At 46.1% G+C, this 14462-nt stretch overlaps 1 protein-coding gene across 1 annotated transcript in view; it reads right to left on the bottom strand.

Moving 5' to 3' along the window:
• LOC120040914 (cytoplasmic phosphatidylinositol transfer protein 1-like) overlaps nucleotides 1–13809 on the bottom strand; it is a gene marked incomplete at its 5' end in the record, with an annotated part of 33140 nt that extends 19331 nt beyond the window's left edge. The window contains 3 exons of the mRNA XM_038985903.1: nucleotides 4589–4596; nucleotides 6163–6251; nucleotides 13652–13809. Coding sequence (XP_038841831.1) covers nucleotides 4589–4596; nucleotides 6163–6251; nucleotides 13652–13809 — 255 coding nt within the window. The remainder of the gene's footprint in view (nucleotides 1–4588; nucleotides 4597–6162; nucleotides 6252–13651) is intronic.
• Between the last annotated feature and the right edge of the window lie 653 nt (nucleotides 13810–14462).

Raw genomic sequence — 14462 nt, 5'->3', positions numbered from 1 at the left:
CCTTGTCTATTCAACTATCACTCATACTTTCCTCCCCGTCCCCCCATGGCTAGTCAACTATCACTCATACCTTCCTCCACATCCCCCCATGGCTAGTCAACTATCACTCATACCTTCCTCCACATCCCCCCATGGTTAGTCAACTATCACCAATACCTTTCTCCCCGTCCCCCCATGGCTAGTCAACTATCACTCATACCTTCCTCCCTGACCCCCATGGCTAGTCAACTATCACTCATACCTTCCTCCACATCCCCCCATGGCTAGTCAACTATCACTCATACCTTCCTCCCCGTCCCCCCATGGCTAGTCAACTATCACTCATACCTTCCCCCCCTATCCCCCCATGGCTAGTCAACTATCACTCATACCTTCCTCCCCGTCCCCCCATGGCTAGTCAACTATCACTCATACCTTCCTCCCCGTCCCCCCATGGCTAGTCAACTATCACTCATACCTTCCCCCCCTATCCCCCCATGGCTAGTCAACTATCACTCATACCTTCCTCCCCGTCCCCCATGGCTAGTCAACTATCACTCATACCTTCCTCCACATCCCCCCATGGCTAGTCAACTGTCACTCATACCTTCCTCCACATCCCCCCCATGGCTAGTCAACTATCACTCATACCTTCCTCCCCATCCCCCCTTGTCTATTCAACTATCACTCATACCTTCCTCCCCGTCCCCCCATGGCTAGTCAACTATCACTCATACCTTCCTCCACATCCCCCCATGGCTAGTCAACTATCACTCATACCTTCCTCCACATCCCCCCATGGTTAGTCAACTATCACCAATACCTTTCTCCCCGTCCCCCCATGGCTAGTCAACTATCACTCATACCTTCCTCCCTGTCCCCCCATGGCTAGTCAACTATCACTCATACCTTCCTCCACATCCCCCCATGGCTAGTCAACTATCACTCATACCTTCCTCCCCGTCCCCCCATGGCTAGTCAACTATCACTCATACCTTCCCCCCCTATCCCCCCATGGCTAGTCAACTATCACTCATACCTTCCTCCCCGTCCCCCCATGGCTAGTCAACTATCACTCATACCTTCCTCCCCGTCCCCCCATGGCTAGTCAACTATCACTCATACCTTTCCCCCCTATCCCCCCATGGCTAGTCAACTATCACTCATACCTTCCTCCCCGCCCCCCCATGGCTAGTCAACTATCACTCATACCTTCCTCCACATCCCCCCATGGCTAGTCAACTATCACTCATACCTTCCTCCACATCACCCCATGGCTAGTCAACGATCACTCATACCTTCCTCCCCGTCCCCCCATGGCTAGTCAACTATCACTCATACCTTCCTCCACATCACCTCATGGCTAGTCAACTATCACTCATACCTTCCTCCACATCACCTCATGGCTAGTCAACTATCACTCATACCTTCCTCCCCGTCCCCCCATGGCTAGTCAACTATCACTCATACCTTCCTCCCCGTCCCCCCATGGCTAGTCAACTATCACTCATACCTTCCCCCCCTATCCCCCCATGGCTAGTCAACTATCACTCATACCTTCCTCCCCGTCCCCCCATGGCTAGTCAACTATCACTCATACCTTCCTCCACATCCCCCCCATGGCTAGTCAACTGTCACTCATACCTTCCTCCACATCCCCCCCATGGCTAGTCAACTATCACTCATACCTTCCTCCCCATCCCCCCTTGTCTATTCAACTATCACTCATACCTTCCTCCCCATCCCCCCATGGCTAGTCAACTATCACTCATACCTTCCTCCACATCCCCCCATGGCTAGTCAACTATCACTCATACCTTCCTCCACATCCCCCCATGGTTAGTCAACTATCACCAATACCTTTCTCCCCGTCCCCCCATGGCTAGTCAACTATCACTCATACCTTCCTCCCTGTCCCCCCATGGCTAGTCAACTATCACTCATACCTTCCTCCACATCCCCCCATGGCTAGTCAACTATCACTCATACCTTCCTCCCCGTCCCCCCATGGCTAGTCAACTATCACTCATACCTTCCCCCCCTACCCCCCCATGGCTAGTCAACTATCACTCATACCTTCCTCCCCGTCCCCCCATGGCTAGTCAACTATCACTCATACCTTCCTCCCCGTCCCCCCATGGCTAGTCAATTATCACTCATACCTTTCCCCCCTATCCCCCCATGGCTAGTCAACTATCACTCATACCTTCCTCCCCGCCCCCCCATGGCTAGTCAACTATCACTCATACCTTCCTCCACATCCCCCCATGGCTAGTCAACTATCACTCTATCACTCCACATCACCCCATGGCTAGTCAACGATCACTCATACCTTCCTCCCCGTCCCGCCATGGCTAGTCAACTATCACTCATACCTTCCTCCACATCACCTCATGGCTAGTCAACTATCACTCATACCTTCCTCCACATCACCTCATGGCTAGTCAACTATCACTCATACCTTCCTCCCCGTCCCCCCATGGCTAGTCAACTATCACTCATACCTTCCTCCCCGTCCCCCCATGGCTAGTCAACTATCACTCATACCTTCCTCCCCGTCCCCCCATGGCTAGTCAACTATCACTCATACCTTCCTCCCCGTCCCCCCATGGCTAGTCAACGATCACTCATACCTTCCTCCCCGTCCCCCCATGGCTAGTCAACTATCACTCATACCTTCCTCCACATCACCTCATGGCTAGTCAACTATCACTCATACCTTCCTCCACATCACCCCATGGCTAGTCAACGATCACTCATACCTTCCTCCCCGTCCCCCCATGGCTAGTCAACTATCACTCATACCTTCCTCCACATGCCCCCATGGCTAGTCAACTATCACTCATACCTTCCTCCCCGTCCCCCCATGGCTAGTCAACTATCACTCATACCTTCCTCCCCGTCCCCCCTTGGCTAGTCAATCATCAATCACACTGCCCTCACCATAGGCTTTGATTAGATGAACTCTTTAACACTGCAATTACAATGATGCTCAATAGATCTCCAGTTCCATAATGGTATGAGTGAGTGTGTTTCTGTATGTGTATGTGTTCATATGTCCCTTTAGAATAGAGAGAATGGGAAGGAATGAATAGGTCCACAGTGCAGCAGCATGGGGTGGGGCCGAGGCTATAGGCTTGCTGCAGGAGGTTGTGTGTGTGTGTGTGTGTGTGTGTGTGTGTGTGTGTGTGTGTGTGTGTGTGTGTGTGTGTGTGTGTGTGTGTGTGTGTGTGTGTGTGTGTGTATGTGTGTGTGTGTGTGTGTGTGTGTGTGTGTGTGTGTGTGTGTGTGTGTGTGTGTGTGTGTGTGTGTGTGTGTGTGTGCTTTTCTAGAGAGAGGGTGTGTCCTCATCTTCATCTGAACCAGCACATCCATCCCTTTAGTGTCTTTAAATAACATCCCCTGTCCTACAAAACTACACAACAGGAGACGTCTTCAATCCCTCTACTTCAACAGAGCTGTTTGGTATACTACACCCAATCTACTGACACAATATCACACATCCAAGAACCCCATGTTGAACATGTTCACTGTAGTCAACTCCTGTTAACCAGCACGTGTTCCATCTTTTCCATTCATTTAGCCTCATTAAAGTGCACGCTCACGCACACGCACACACACACACACACACACACACACACACACACACACACACACACACACACACACACACCAGGTTCAGTGCATTGTGTAACCGAGCAGCTCTCCTTTAATAATTTCAGTAAAAGCCCATACATGAATGAGGTTGTGTCCCAAATACCATCCTATTCCCTATGTAGAGCCCATAGGACTTTGGTTAAAACTAGTGCAGTATATAGGGGAAAGGGTGCCATTTAGGACGCAACCTGAGGTAGTAGAAAATAAATCCTCAATGGCTAAATATAGAACCAGAACAATAGATGAAGCTGTCTGTAAAACTCATTGAAATATTATAGGCTAATTAAATAATATTGCATATTGAAGTCCCTTTAATGACATTCAAAGCCTAATCAAATTGAGCGTGTTGCTTTACATAAGAGTCTAAGCTATTAAGTGAACATATGGAATAGTTTTAAGATGGTCATACCAAGGATCATTTAGCTATTAGATTTGGAATTTAAGGACTCACACAGCATTGCCATGACATTGTATTGCTGCTCTGTACTTCTCTGGGGGAACCATTCACTGATTCAAAACAGAGATGGAATTCCACAGGAATAAAAGGTTTCATACTCTTCTGTCTGTCATCAGAGCACACACTCACCTAACCCCTGACTTCTGACAGACTGCTCTGCATGACTTCTACTAGTTTTTTATTTAACTAGACAAGTCAGTTCAGAACAAATTCTTATTTACAATGACTGCCTATACCCCCCCCCCCCCCCCCCCTCCAGCCTGGGAACAAACCAAGGTCTGTAGTGACACTTCTAGCACCGCAATGCAGTGCCTTAGACCGCTGCGCCACTCTCTGGAGGGGTAATGAGGAGTGTGTGTGTGTGTGTGTGTGTGTGTGTGTGTGTGTGTGTGTGTGTGTGTGTGTGTGTGTGTGTGTGTGTGTGTGTGTGTGCGTGTGTGCGTGTGTGCGTGTGTGCACGCGTGCGTGCGTGCGGAACATCAGTGGGATACTCACAGTGTACTCTGCGTCACAGCAGGAGAAGAATCCAGGACCAGAGAGAGATGGAGAGAGACAAAGAGGGGAGGGAGTTTAACGAGAGGAGAGAAAGAGAGAGAGAGAGAGGGAGGGAGAGTGAAAGATGAGAGGGAGTTAAACAAGAGGAGAGAGGGGGCGAGAGAAAGAGAGAGAAAGGGGGAGGGAGTTAAACAAGAGGAGAGAGAGAAAAAGGGGAGGGAGTTAAACAAGAGGAGAGAGGGAGAAAAAGAAAAAAAGAAAGAGGAGATAAACAAGAGAAGAGAGGGGGAGAGAACATCATGTGTTAAGAGGACACCTGAGAAGGACAACAAGGAGCAGCAGGAGCTTGTTTTCTTTTATAGCTCTCTAATAATATGACCCTCTCATCATGTCCTCCTCCATCACTCACTCCATCCCTCCCAACAAGCTATTGGGATTCTTCTCTCTGAGGAAGGGAATAGTGTGTGTGTTCGTGTGTGTGTGTGTGGTAGGGGGATGAAGCTGGGGAATACGTTGGGTCTGAACAGATAGAGAAGGTTGAGAACAGATAGAGCTCTTAGTCAGACCAGTCCAAAATAGCCAACCAGGACAAACAGTCCCTGTGCAGAGTACAGTACAGTCCATCACCTAGCTATACACCATTATCACAATGTCTATCAGAGTACAGTACAGTCCATGGTTTGAATCCAAGAGCCGGCAAGGTGGAAAAATGTGCCGTTCATCCCTTGAGCGAGGCAGTTAACAACCAACAACAATTGCTCACGGGGCTGAAGACGAGGATGTGGATTAAGGCAGCCCCCGCACCTCTCTGATTCAGAGGGATTAAATGTGGAAGACACATCTGGGTTGAATGCATTCAGTTGTACAACTGACCAGGTATCCCCTTTCCTCCTTTCCGTTATCAGACACACTGTACTGTCCTGTACTGCTCTTCCCCTCAGGGATAAGAGGGACCAGAACAGAGAGAGAGAAAGACTGATAGTAATCAGAGGTGTTACAGGGTAATGGTCATAGTAGGTTACCTGTGATGGTGTAGGTAGTAGTGTAGAGGTGTTACAGTGTAATGGTCCTAGGAGTGGTTACCTGTGATGGTGTAGGTAGTAGTGTAGAGGTGTTACAGTGTAATGGTCCTAGGAGTGGTTACCTGTGATGGTGTAGGTAGTAGTGTAGAGGTGTTACAGTGTAATGGTCCTAGGAGTGGTTACCTGTGATGGTGTAGGTAGTAGTGTAGAGGTGTTACAGTGTAATGGTCCTAGGAGTGGTTACCTGTGATGGTGTAGGTAGTAGTGTAGAGGTGTTACAGTGTAATGGTCCTAGGAGTGGTTACCTGTGATGGTGTAGGTAGTAGTGTAGAGGTGTTACAGTGTAATGGTCCTAGGAGTGGTTACCTGTGATGGTGTAGGTAGTAGTGTAGAGGTGTTACAGTGTAATGGTCCTAGGAGTGGTTACCTGTGATGGTGTAGGTAGTAGTGTAGAGGTGTTACAGTGTAATGGTCCTAGGAGTGGTTACCTGTGATGGTGTAGGTAGTAGTGTAGAGGTGTTACAGTGTGATGATGGACCTAGGAGTGGTTACCTGTGATGGTGTAGGGGTAGTAGTTCCAGGCCTTCTCTGTCACATAGAAGATTTTAGGGACCACCGCCCTGGCCCAGCTAGGGAGCTTACTGAAAGAGAGAAGACAAGTGAGCTGAATGAAATAAGGGAGAAGTGGAGTGAAGAATAGAGAGAAGCAAGGGAACGAGGGATGAGAAGAGACAAGAAGAGGGGAGAAGTAGAGGTCAGGTGGAGCACAGCGAGAGATAGAGAACAGCATCAAACGGAAACGAGAGAAGACATGACATCCATCTGAATCATAGACCTGAACCCTTCCACCCCTTGCTATCCCTTCCTCACTGTTAGACCCTATGCAGTATCTGGCGCCAGCTGTGAGGAGCTGAAAATGGAGACTGCTGGGTGGCCATTGCGGCTCAAAATTCTGTAGATTATGGTGATTTTACTGGGCAACCTGCAACAAAAGGGAGAGGACGGAGCACAGAGAACACAGCCAGGGGTTCTCTCATTCAGAACTAAAGGAACCTCTGTGACCATCATGGTCTGATGGTCTGACCTTGTAGCCAATCAGGGAGAACCCATTCAAGAATGTCCTATCTAAACCTAACCAGAGAACCAGAGCTGGAAGGATGAGCAGGAAAGATGTCTGCTGCCGTGATGCTGAGGTGGATGCAAAATGGTAAGTTAAAACTGTTAAATACGAGGAGAGAGGAGAAGAATCCTATGAGAACAAATTACATTGAGAATGATATTTTGAGCCCTGGGTGGAGGCATAAACTTTATTAGAGGCATAAAGTATATTTTATCCCAATTCCATCCGGACACTACATTTGTGTGGATGAATCGAAGCAGAAAGCCTGCAACAGCAAAAGCCAACAGGTACAGCCCAAACGGCTGTGTATGAGGGACACAGACCCATAAATATTGTGGGTGTCACGGGTGGGTTTACTGCAGTCAATATCATACATTGGAGAAGTGCAGACTGCAGCACCAGGCCAGCCATAAAGTTGCAAATAGCTCTGTCAACAGAAGGTGGGCGGCTGCCATTTTAAACAGCCAAATGCCACTGGGGGAGGATTCTCACTCAAAATGCTAAATTTACTGAGTAATGTTGGAGCACAACCCTCCCTCAGCCTTGTTGATTAGATGGCTGAATCACATGAGGTTGGGGGCACCTTAATTGGGGAGGACGGGCTGGTGGAACGGTATCAAATACATAAAACACATTGTTTCCATGTGCTTGGTGCCATTCCATGCGCTCCGTTACGACCGTTATTATGGGCCGTCCTCCCCTCAGCAGCCTCCTGTGGGATGAATATTGTGTTCCTGTTGGTCCCAGTCTACAGATCCTCCAGTCGTTAATCTCGTGTCAGTTCCACAGAGGACTGACATGCTGTGTTCATTGCACTCTCACTGACAGACCTTTAAATAGCAAAGTATAGAGGACCACTTTTATGTCCTCACCCTCCCTTTCTGCACACACACACTCTCACACGCACGTACTTGTCTGGCTGTGGTAGCAGGTGGTCTGTGGGTGGGAAGGCAGGTACAGCATCCCAACGTGACTGTTCAAATGATCCACCACTTACACTACGCTGATCTCCTCTCCCATCAGAGCTCACACAGGCAGCTTACCAGTCGTACTTCTGTCTGAAAACCTACACTCCTCTCTGTCTTTTCAAGTTCTTTCTCTTTCTGCCTCACCTGGCATTCTAAAATCTAAACCCTACACTCAAATCTCTACAGGGAAGTGAATGGTAACAATGTGTGCTAAATTAGAACTAAGGTTTTGAAATTACGTTTAAAAACTTGAGTTTCAGAAGTGGGCATCTGTAACCTGTGAACTGGGACCCTGTACCACCCATAGATACCATACATTAATGGTGTCACCCATAGATACCATACATTACTGGTACCACCCATAGATACCATACATTAATGGTGTCACCCATAGATACCATACATTACTGGTACCACCCATAGATACCATACATTACTGGTGCCACCCATAGATACCATACATTACTGGTACCACCCATAGATACCATACATTAATGGTGTCACCCATAGATACCATACATTACTGGTACCACCCATAGATACCATACATTACTGGTGCCACCCATAGATACCATACATTACTGGTGCCACCCATAGATACCATACATTACTGGCACCACCCATAGATACCATACATTACTGGTGCCACCCATAGATACCATACATTACTGGCACCACCCATAGATACCATACATTACTGGTGCCACCCATAGATACCATACATTACTGGTGCCACCCATAGATACCATACATTACTGGTACCACCCATAGATACCATACATTACTGGTGCCACCCATAGATACCATACATTAATGGTGCCACCCATAGATACCATACATTACTGGTGCCACCCATAGATACCATACATTACTGGTACCACCCATAGATACCATACATTACTGGTGCCACCCATAGATACCATACATTACTGGTGCCACCCATAGATACCATACATTAATGGTACCACCCATAGATACCATACATTACTGGTATCACCCATAGATACCATAAATTATTGGTATCACCCACATATACCATACATTACTGGTACCACCCATAGATACCATACATTACTGGTACCACCCATAGATACCATACATTACTGGTACCACCCATAGATACCATACATTACTGGTACCACCCATAGATACCATACATTACTGGTACCACCCATTACCATGACCTGCGGCCCAAATGTCACTATATTCCCTATGGTCAAAAGTAGTGGACATTTTGCCATAGGGAATATTGCATTATAAAGGGATTAGGGTGCCATTTAAGATGTCGCCCATCTCTGACCCGGTTTGTACCTATCTGACCCCCTGGAAACCAATCAGAGTGCCTCCTCGCGTCCCAGACACCTAATGAAGTCAGTGAATGGGAGATAGATAACACTCCATAGGGACCAGACACCTAATGAAGTCAGTGAATGGGAGATAGATAACGCTCCATAGGGACCAGACACCTAATGAAGTCAGTGAATGGGAGATAGATAACGCTCCATAGGGACCAGACACCTAATGAATTTAGTGAATGGGAGATAGATAACACTCCATAGGGACCAGACACCTAATGAAGTCAGTGAATGGGAGATAGATAACGCTCCATAGGGACCAGACACCTAATGAAGTCAGTGAATGGGAGATAGATAACGCTCCATAGGGACCAGACCCATGGAATCAATAGAGAGCAGTTCCTTCCGCCAGGCAGGCAGGTCTGCTGTGATCAGAATGAAACAGTCCGGAACACAGTTAGACCTGATGGATTTCCCAGAGCAGCACACTGCAAGACCAGGGCCGTGACTTTCTGTGACTGTCCGACAACGCTGTCCACTTAGTGCATGAAGAACCCCTTGGGTTGTGACGGTTGCCTGGCTGGTGGAGGATTTGGCTAAATTTGGATCTGGGAGGCTGTTTCCATTGGCGACCGCATCTTGACCATGTCCCAAACTGGAATGAACCCACTCTGCTAAACTGTGTTCCTGGTCACATCTCTGATGATGAGTCAGTGACCCAGTTGATTGACTCTGATCTGTCAGTATTACACAGACAGACAGACAGACAGACAGACAGACAGACAGACAGACAGACAGACAGACAGACAGACAGACAGACAGACAGACAGACAGACAGACAGACAGACAGACAGACAGACAGACAGACAGACAGACAGACAGAGAGGTATGTGTGTTTGAGATAAAGAGAGAAAGAACAAAACATTTTAAAAAGAAAGAAATAGGGAGAAAGAGTGAGGGAGAGACAAAGACAGAGAACGAGTGACGGAGGTATACAGTATGCATGTTTGAGTATGAAAGAGCAAGCGGGCTTGCTTGTGCATGCAGTGTGTATGTTATCATGTGTCTCTGTGTGTGAAAGTGTGTGACTGATTGGGTCAAATCCAGGGCCAACTCACAGAAAAGGCATTAGTGAAGCAGAACGTGTATTTCAGACTCACCAGTGCGTTTAACAGCAAATTCAATTGTGATCTAAATCTACATAATGGAGAATCAAATATTCAATTTCACACAGTAATCATGTTCAACAGAGTGTGGAGATGGACTAACAGAGAAAATGGGATTGAAATGACACATGCAATAAAATAGATTGCTCTCCTATGGCTAGAACCTGTGAGACCTATAATGTCTTAAAATCTTTATGTCCTCTTATGAGTGTTTTATGGAACCTCCATGTCCATACTGTGTACAGCATACCACTGACCTCAGTGCTGGTGTTCTATTCTATAATATTCTATTAACTTCTGTTCTGTTCTATTCCATTCTGTTTTTATTCTATTCTATTCCATTCCAATCTGGTCCCTTGTGGCTCAGTTGGTAGAACATGGTGCTTGCAACGCCAGGGTTGTGGGTTTGATTCCCACAGGGGACCAGTATGAATCAAAAGTATGAAAATGTATGTACTCACTACTTACTGTAAGTCGCTGTGGATTAGAGTGTCTGCTAAATGACTATTATTCTGTTAAAAAAAGAATTCTCCATTCTATTAAATTCCATTCTATTCCAATCTATTCCATTCCGTTCTGTTTTATTCCATTCTATTCTGATCTATTCCCTTCTATTCTATTCCATTCTATACTATACTATTCCATTTCATAATGTTCTATTATTTTCCATTCTATTATGTTCCATTCTATTCTATTAAGTGACCCATAATGACAGGAGGATATCACAATACTATTTAAGTTCCTCGGCATACACATCACGGACAAACTGAAATGGTCCACCCACACAGTCAGTGTGGTGAAGAATGCGCAACAGCGCCTCTTCAACCTCAGGAGGCTAAAGAAATGTGGCTTGTTATCTAAAACCCTCACAAACTTTTACAGATGCACAATTGAGAGCATCCTGTTGGGCTGTATCACCGCCTAGTACGGCAACTGCCCTGCCCACAACCGTAAGGCTCTCCAGAGGGTGGTGGTCTGCACAACGCATCACCGGGGGCAAACTACCTGCCCTCCAGGACACCTACAGCACCCGATGTCACAGGAAGGCCAAAAAGAGGGCAACAACCACCCGAGCCACTGCCTTTTCACCCCGCTAGCATCCAGAAGGCGAGGTCAGTACAGGTGCATCAAAGGTGGGACCGAGAGACTGAAAAACTGCTTCTATCTCAAGGCCATCAGACTGTTAAACAGCCATCACTAACACAGAGAGGCTGCTGCCTACATACAGACTCGCAAAATCATGGGCCACTTTAATAAATGGATCACAAGTCACTTTAATAATGTTTACATATCTTACATTACTCATCTTATATGTATATACTGTATTTTATACCATCTATTGCATCTTGCCTATGCCGCTCTGTCATCGATCATCCATATATTTATATGTACATATTCTTATTCCATCCCTTTAGATGTGTGTGTATTAGGTAGTTGTTGTGGAATTGTTAGATTACTTAGATATTACTGCACTGTCGGAACTAGAAGCACGAGCATTTCGCTACACTCGCAATAACATCTGCTAACCATGTGTATGTGACCAATAAAGTTTGATTTGATTTAGATTATAAAATGGTTGGGCCTGAGTAAAAGTGACTGGGCCAACATTTTCCAGTAAAAATACAGCAAAAATAACTGAACATTTTTGCAATCACATTGCATCATTTAACACATGATAAATGTGACCAAGAAACACCACAAAATGTCCTTGTCAAACAAGCCCTTTTTAGGCCTACTGCCAAGAACAGATGTAAGATCTTAACTTGAGCATGTTTGCTACAGCATGAGAATAATTCTGCAGCAACAGGACATGTGAAGTGTTATGTGGAATATGATTACATTTACATTTTTGTAGGGGTAGATACATATTTTGTAAAGGAAAAGTCTGAAATTTCAATGTGTAAACTACACACTTCAGAAGCCTTTTAAAACCTCCAATACACTACCAGTTTTACATTTACTGCATTTCTACTAAGATCCTACATCTGTAGCCAGCGCAGCTACACAAGTTACAACCTCTTACAGCAACACTGCTGACAAAACTGTCCAACTCAGACAGTAAACATAATGAAATACACAACATCATAGGCGTGTGAGTTTCATGTTTGGTGTAGCAGTTCAGCCCCGACGAGAGGAACATTTTTAAGGAGCATTGGGGTGGGGGTGGGAAGCCTTTTATAAACACATTTCAGCCAATTCTACGATACTCCTTATCAGAATCTTTAATATGATACTACAAACATGACAAGGTAGGCCTAGGATACTCTGCTGACACTGACAAACTGAGATCAATGAAAATGACCTTGTCTTGAATGCAACCCTCTAATCTAGGCCTACGAGAAGGGGAGACACATATTGTACAATATGACCTCCATCTAGCCTGGAGGAGAAAAGTATTGTCCTAAACTTTCCAGTGGCACTGACTCACCCAATGAAGACAGTGAATATGGCACTCCCCAAGGATATGTCTGGCACTCCCCAAGGATATGTCTGGCACTCCCCAAGGATATGTCTGGCACTCCCCAAGGATATGTCTGGCACTCCCCAAGGATATGTCTGGCACTCCCCAAGGATATGTCAGACGCTCTCCGCTAGTGCCAAGAGATTAGTCCTGCTGTAGCTTACTAATGGGAATAAACTACACAACACCTTATGCTTAAATCACTTGAAAGGATCCTTCGGAGTATACAGTATGTGACTTTTGTGTTGACTGTATCTTCTGTGGGCAAGTATTCAATCTGCAGGACCATGGCTTTGTGACGTCTGGTTTGCTTAATATGAGGAATTTGATGTATAGCATTTCATTTTATTTTTTACTTTTACTGAAGTATGACAATTGAGTACTTTCCCCACCACTGTACACATAAATCCAGATACTTTAAGACTTTTACTCAACTAGTATTTTACTGGGAAACTTTCACTTTTACTTAAGTTGTTTAAGTCGGTTTCTATTAAAGTAACTTTACATATATTTTTTGTGTGTACTTTTTACCCCTTTTTCTCCACAATTTCGTGATATCCTATTGGTAGTTACAGTCTTGTCCCATCACTGCAACTACCAACTCGGAAGAGGTGAAAGTTGAGAGCCATGCGTCCTCCAAAACACAACCCTACCAAGCCGCACTGCTTCTTGACACACCGCTCGCTTAACCCGGAAGCCAGCCTCACCAATGTGTAGGAGGTACAACTGGCAACCGTGTAAGCATGCATTTGCCCAGCCCGCCACAGGAGTCGCTAGAGCGCGATGGGACAAGGATATCCTGGCAGGCCAAACCCTCCCCTAACCCGGACGATGCTGGGCTAATAGTGCGCTGCCTCATGGGTCTCCCGGTCTTGGCCAGCTGTGACACAGCCTGGATCTGTAGTGGCGCCTCAAGCACCACAGTGCAGTGCTTTAGACCGCTACGCCACTCGGGAAACCGGTAACTTTATTTTCACTCAAGTATGACAATTGAGTACTTTTCCCAACACAGTTGGTAAGTACACACTTACTTGTTGAGGTAGACCCGTTTTTCTGTGAACTGTCCCTGTCCATGTGTGGGGTCCTCGTAGGGTTCGTTCTGCACCACCTCCACTCCTTCTCCACGCTCACTCTGCTCATGGCTGTGCTTGCTGATCATATACAGCTGGCCAATCCTGTACTGGAAGACAGACAGACAGACAGAGACAGACAGACAGAGAGACAGACAAACAGATAGTGAGACAGACGTGGTTTTAGATCCACCGTTCTAATGTTAGCTGTACAACAAATTGGAATGTTTCCAAACATTGTAGGAACGTTCATTGTTTGCAGGAATACATAGAGTAAGAGGACAGCTTTAGCATGAGGCCATATAAAGATCATTAATAAGTTAAGATTAGTTGAGTATAATTAGGAATTTTATTGAGTGAAAATCTAAGGCTGTTGAAGAATGATGGTAAAATAAAACCACTAGTAAATCTCCCATTTAATGTTAGGCATCAGAATAATAACTTCATGACCATCATTAAACATATCGGCCCAGATCAGGTGCTATCCCAAGATCATAAATACCAGAGTTACAACAACCATGGCATATTCACACCTGGCAACCGTCTCCATAACAACCAAACACATGATTTAAAAGAGTCATCCACACCATAACAACAGACATGTCCATATTAGCCCCACCCCCGAGCTAGCTCTAAACAACAGAACAATAGCAACAGTCGCCCACGCTAGGTGATACCATATCCCAGAGGCCTCCAGTCTAGTCAACACTCACAATCCTTCACTCATCGCACACCCGCATGGACCGTGAGGGCATACGACCGTGTTGCTGTG

The sequence above is a fragment of the Salvelinus namaycush genome, chromosome 3, assembly GCF_016432855.1.
Source record: "Salvelinus namaycush isolate Seneca chromosome 3, SaNama_1.0, whole genome shotgun sequence".
Classification (NCBI taxonomy): Eukaryota; Metazoa; Chordata; class Actinopteri; order Salmoniformes; family Salmonidae; genus Salvelinus; species Salvelinus namaycush.
Note: the sequence above shows the minus strand (reverse complement) of the source record. Positions and strands in the feature narration are given on the sequence as shown.